The sequence below is a fragment of the Helianthus annuus genome, chromosome 2, assembly GCF_002127325.2.
Source record: "Helianthus annuus cultivar XRQ/B chromosome 2, HanXRQr2.0-SUNRISE, whole genome shotgun sequence".
In the NCBI taxonomy this organism is placed as follows: Eukaryota; Viridiplantae; Streptophyta; class Magnoliopsida; order Asterales; family Asteraceae; genus Helianthus; species Helianthus annuus.
This window is the reverse complement of record NC_035434.2, coordinates 134,606,984-134,608,616: the sequence shown is the minus strand read 5'-3', so window position 1 is coordinate 134,608,616 and position 1,633 is coordinate 134,606,984. Positions and strand designations below refer to the sequence as shown.

The following is a 1,633-nucleotide window of genomic DNA, read 5'->3' as shown; positions in this document are numbered from 1 at the left end:
CGCTGAGAATATCATGATGTTTCTATTCGTTTGTTTGATGATTTTACAATATTTTGCATGGACACAATTACTTTGATTAGGTAAGGCAAATGAAGTTGGTATAAAGCTCATGTGTGAACATATAGTCTTGTGTGATTTGATCACTGATTGTTCATGAGATTTGGTCTTTTTTTTGTTTACCATAATGTTTTTGCGCTTACCAAAAGAAACTGCATGCACTTTGTAAGAAACACAAGAATAATAGAAACTTTGCTTTTTATTTAGGGATAGGGCACAGAGGCCATTACAAAGTTTGCTAAAATAAATATATGAAACTTAACTTACTCTAAGTTTCCCGTTTCGTTTGATAAATCCTGTTTTCCCGCGGTGAATTCATAGAGTTGTTTATTAAGTTTTTGCCCTTTTGCTCGGGCCCTCGTCGCCCCGGTTATCTGCTTTATTTCCTTACGCACATTTTGAAGCAAATGTGTGAGCTCGCCACTTTTGAGGGCTTTCTCTATTTCTGTACGCAGGGAAATGCAGTTGTTAGTGGTATGACCACTATCCTTGTGATACTCGCAATATTGGGCGGGGTCCTGTCCCTGCTTGTTTTTCATGGGGATTGGAGGTTTGAGCTGATAGTCTTCAGTGCTCAAGACTTCCGCCGGGGTCTTAGTTAGGGGAGTCCACTGCCTCTCCCTATTCTCCTGTTTAGATTCCCTCTGCGCGGTGAGTTTGTTGATCGTTGCTCGAGCATCTTCAGACGAACGATTTCCCGAGCCAGACTCGCGCCATGATTTCTTAATTTTTTTCTCGCCAGTTGAGCTTAAGTCCGCGGGTCTATTATGTGGTGGTGGTGGCCTGTTTGTGGTAAGGTTCTTTACGGTTTGCGCGTAAACCTTGGCCGCCGCCATCACCTTCTCCCAACTTTTTGGGAGGCCTTCTGTTCCAGATAAGACCTTAATCATGTCATCACACCTAACCGCGTACTTGAATTGAGCGCGGATTAGTTGTTCATGAACACCGCCAATCTCCAGTACCTCTTTGTTGTATCTAGTGATAAAATCTTCCAGATTTTCGTCGTCGTGGCGCCAAATGTTCATGACATCAGATGTGTCGCGAATAGAACGCCGTTGTTGGCTAAAATGAGTCAGAAATTTTTCACGCAAATCTTTCCATGATACGATCTGTCCGATTAGCAAGTTATCGAACCAGATTCTCGCCGCGCTGGTCAGGGTCTGTACAAACAGATGGCACCATAATGGTAGGGTCCAGCCCCCAACCAAACCTGTACTTGTAAACACCCTTAAATGATCATCTGGGTCTGTCAACCCGTTGAACTTTCCTACATTAGATGGTAATTTTGCTTTTTCAAGCGGCGCGAGAGCTATCTCCATTATGAATTTCGAATTTTCTGCTGCTTCCGCAGGGCGATAAATTAGATCGTAATTATGCTCGGCCTCCGGGTTGTAAACCGCACGAGGCCTGCATTATTGTAATTGGGCTGCAAACGGCTAAACACGCTGGTATTCCCACTCACATGATAGGTTGGATCAGATTCATCGGTGTGAGTGTTTCGTTGAGGACCCAGCCTAGTATGAACTGATTGCCTTCGGTGTTCATCACGATACTCTCTCTGATGGCTTTCTGACTA

General features: G+C 43.8%; 1 protein-coding gene across 1 annotated transcript; it reads right to left on the bottom strand.

Annotated features, from left to right (window-relative positions):
* Nucleotides 1–320: 320 nt before the first annotated feature.
* On the bottom strand, nt 321–1,376 carry LOC110896087. Its single transcript, XM_022143526.1, has one exon. The coding sequence runs from the start codon at nt 1,374–1,376 to the stop codon at nt 321–323; it is 1,056 nt and encodes a 351-aa protein (XP_021999218.1).
* Between the last annotated feature and the right edge of the window lie 257 nt (nt 1,377–1,633).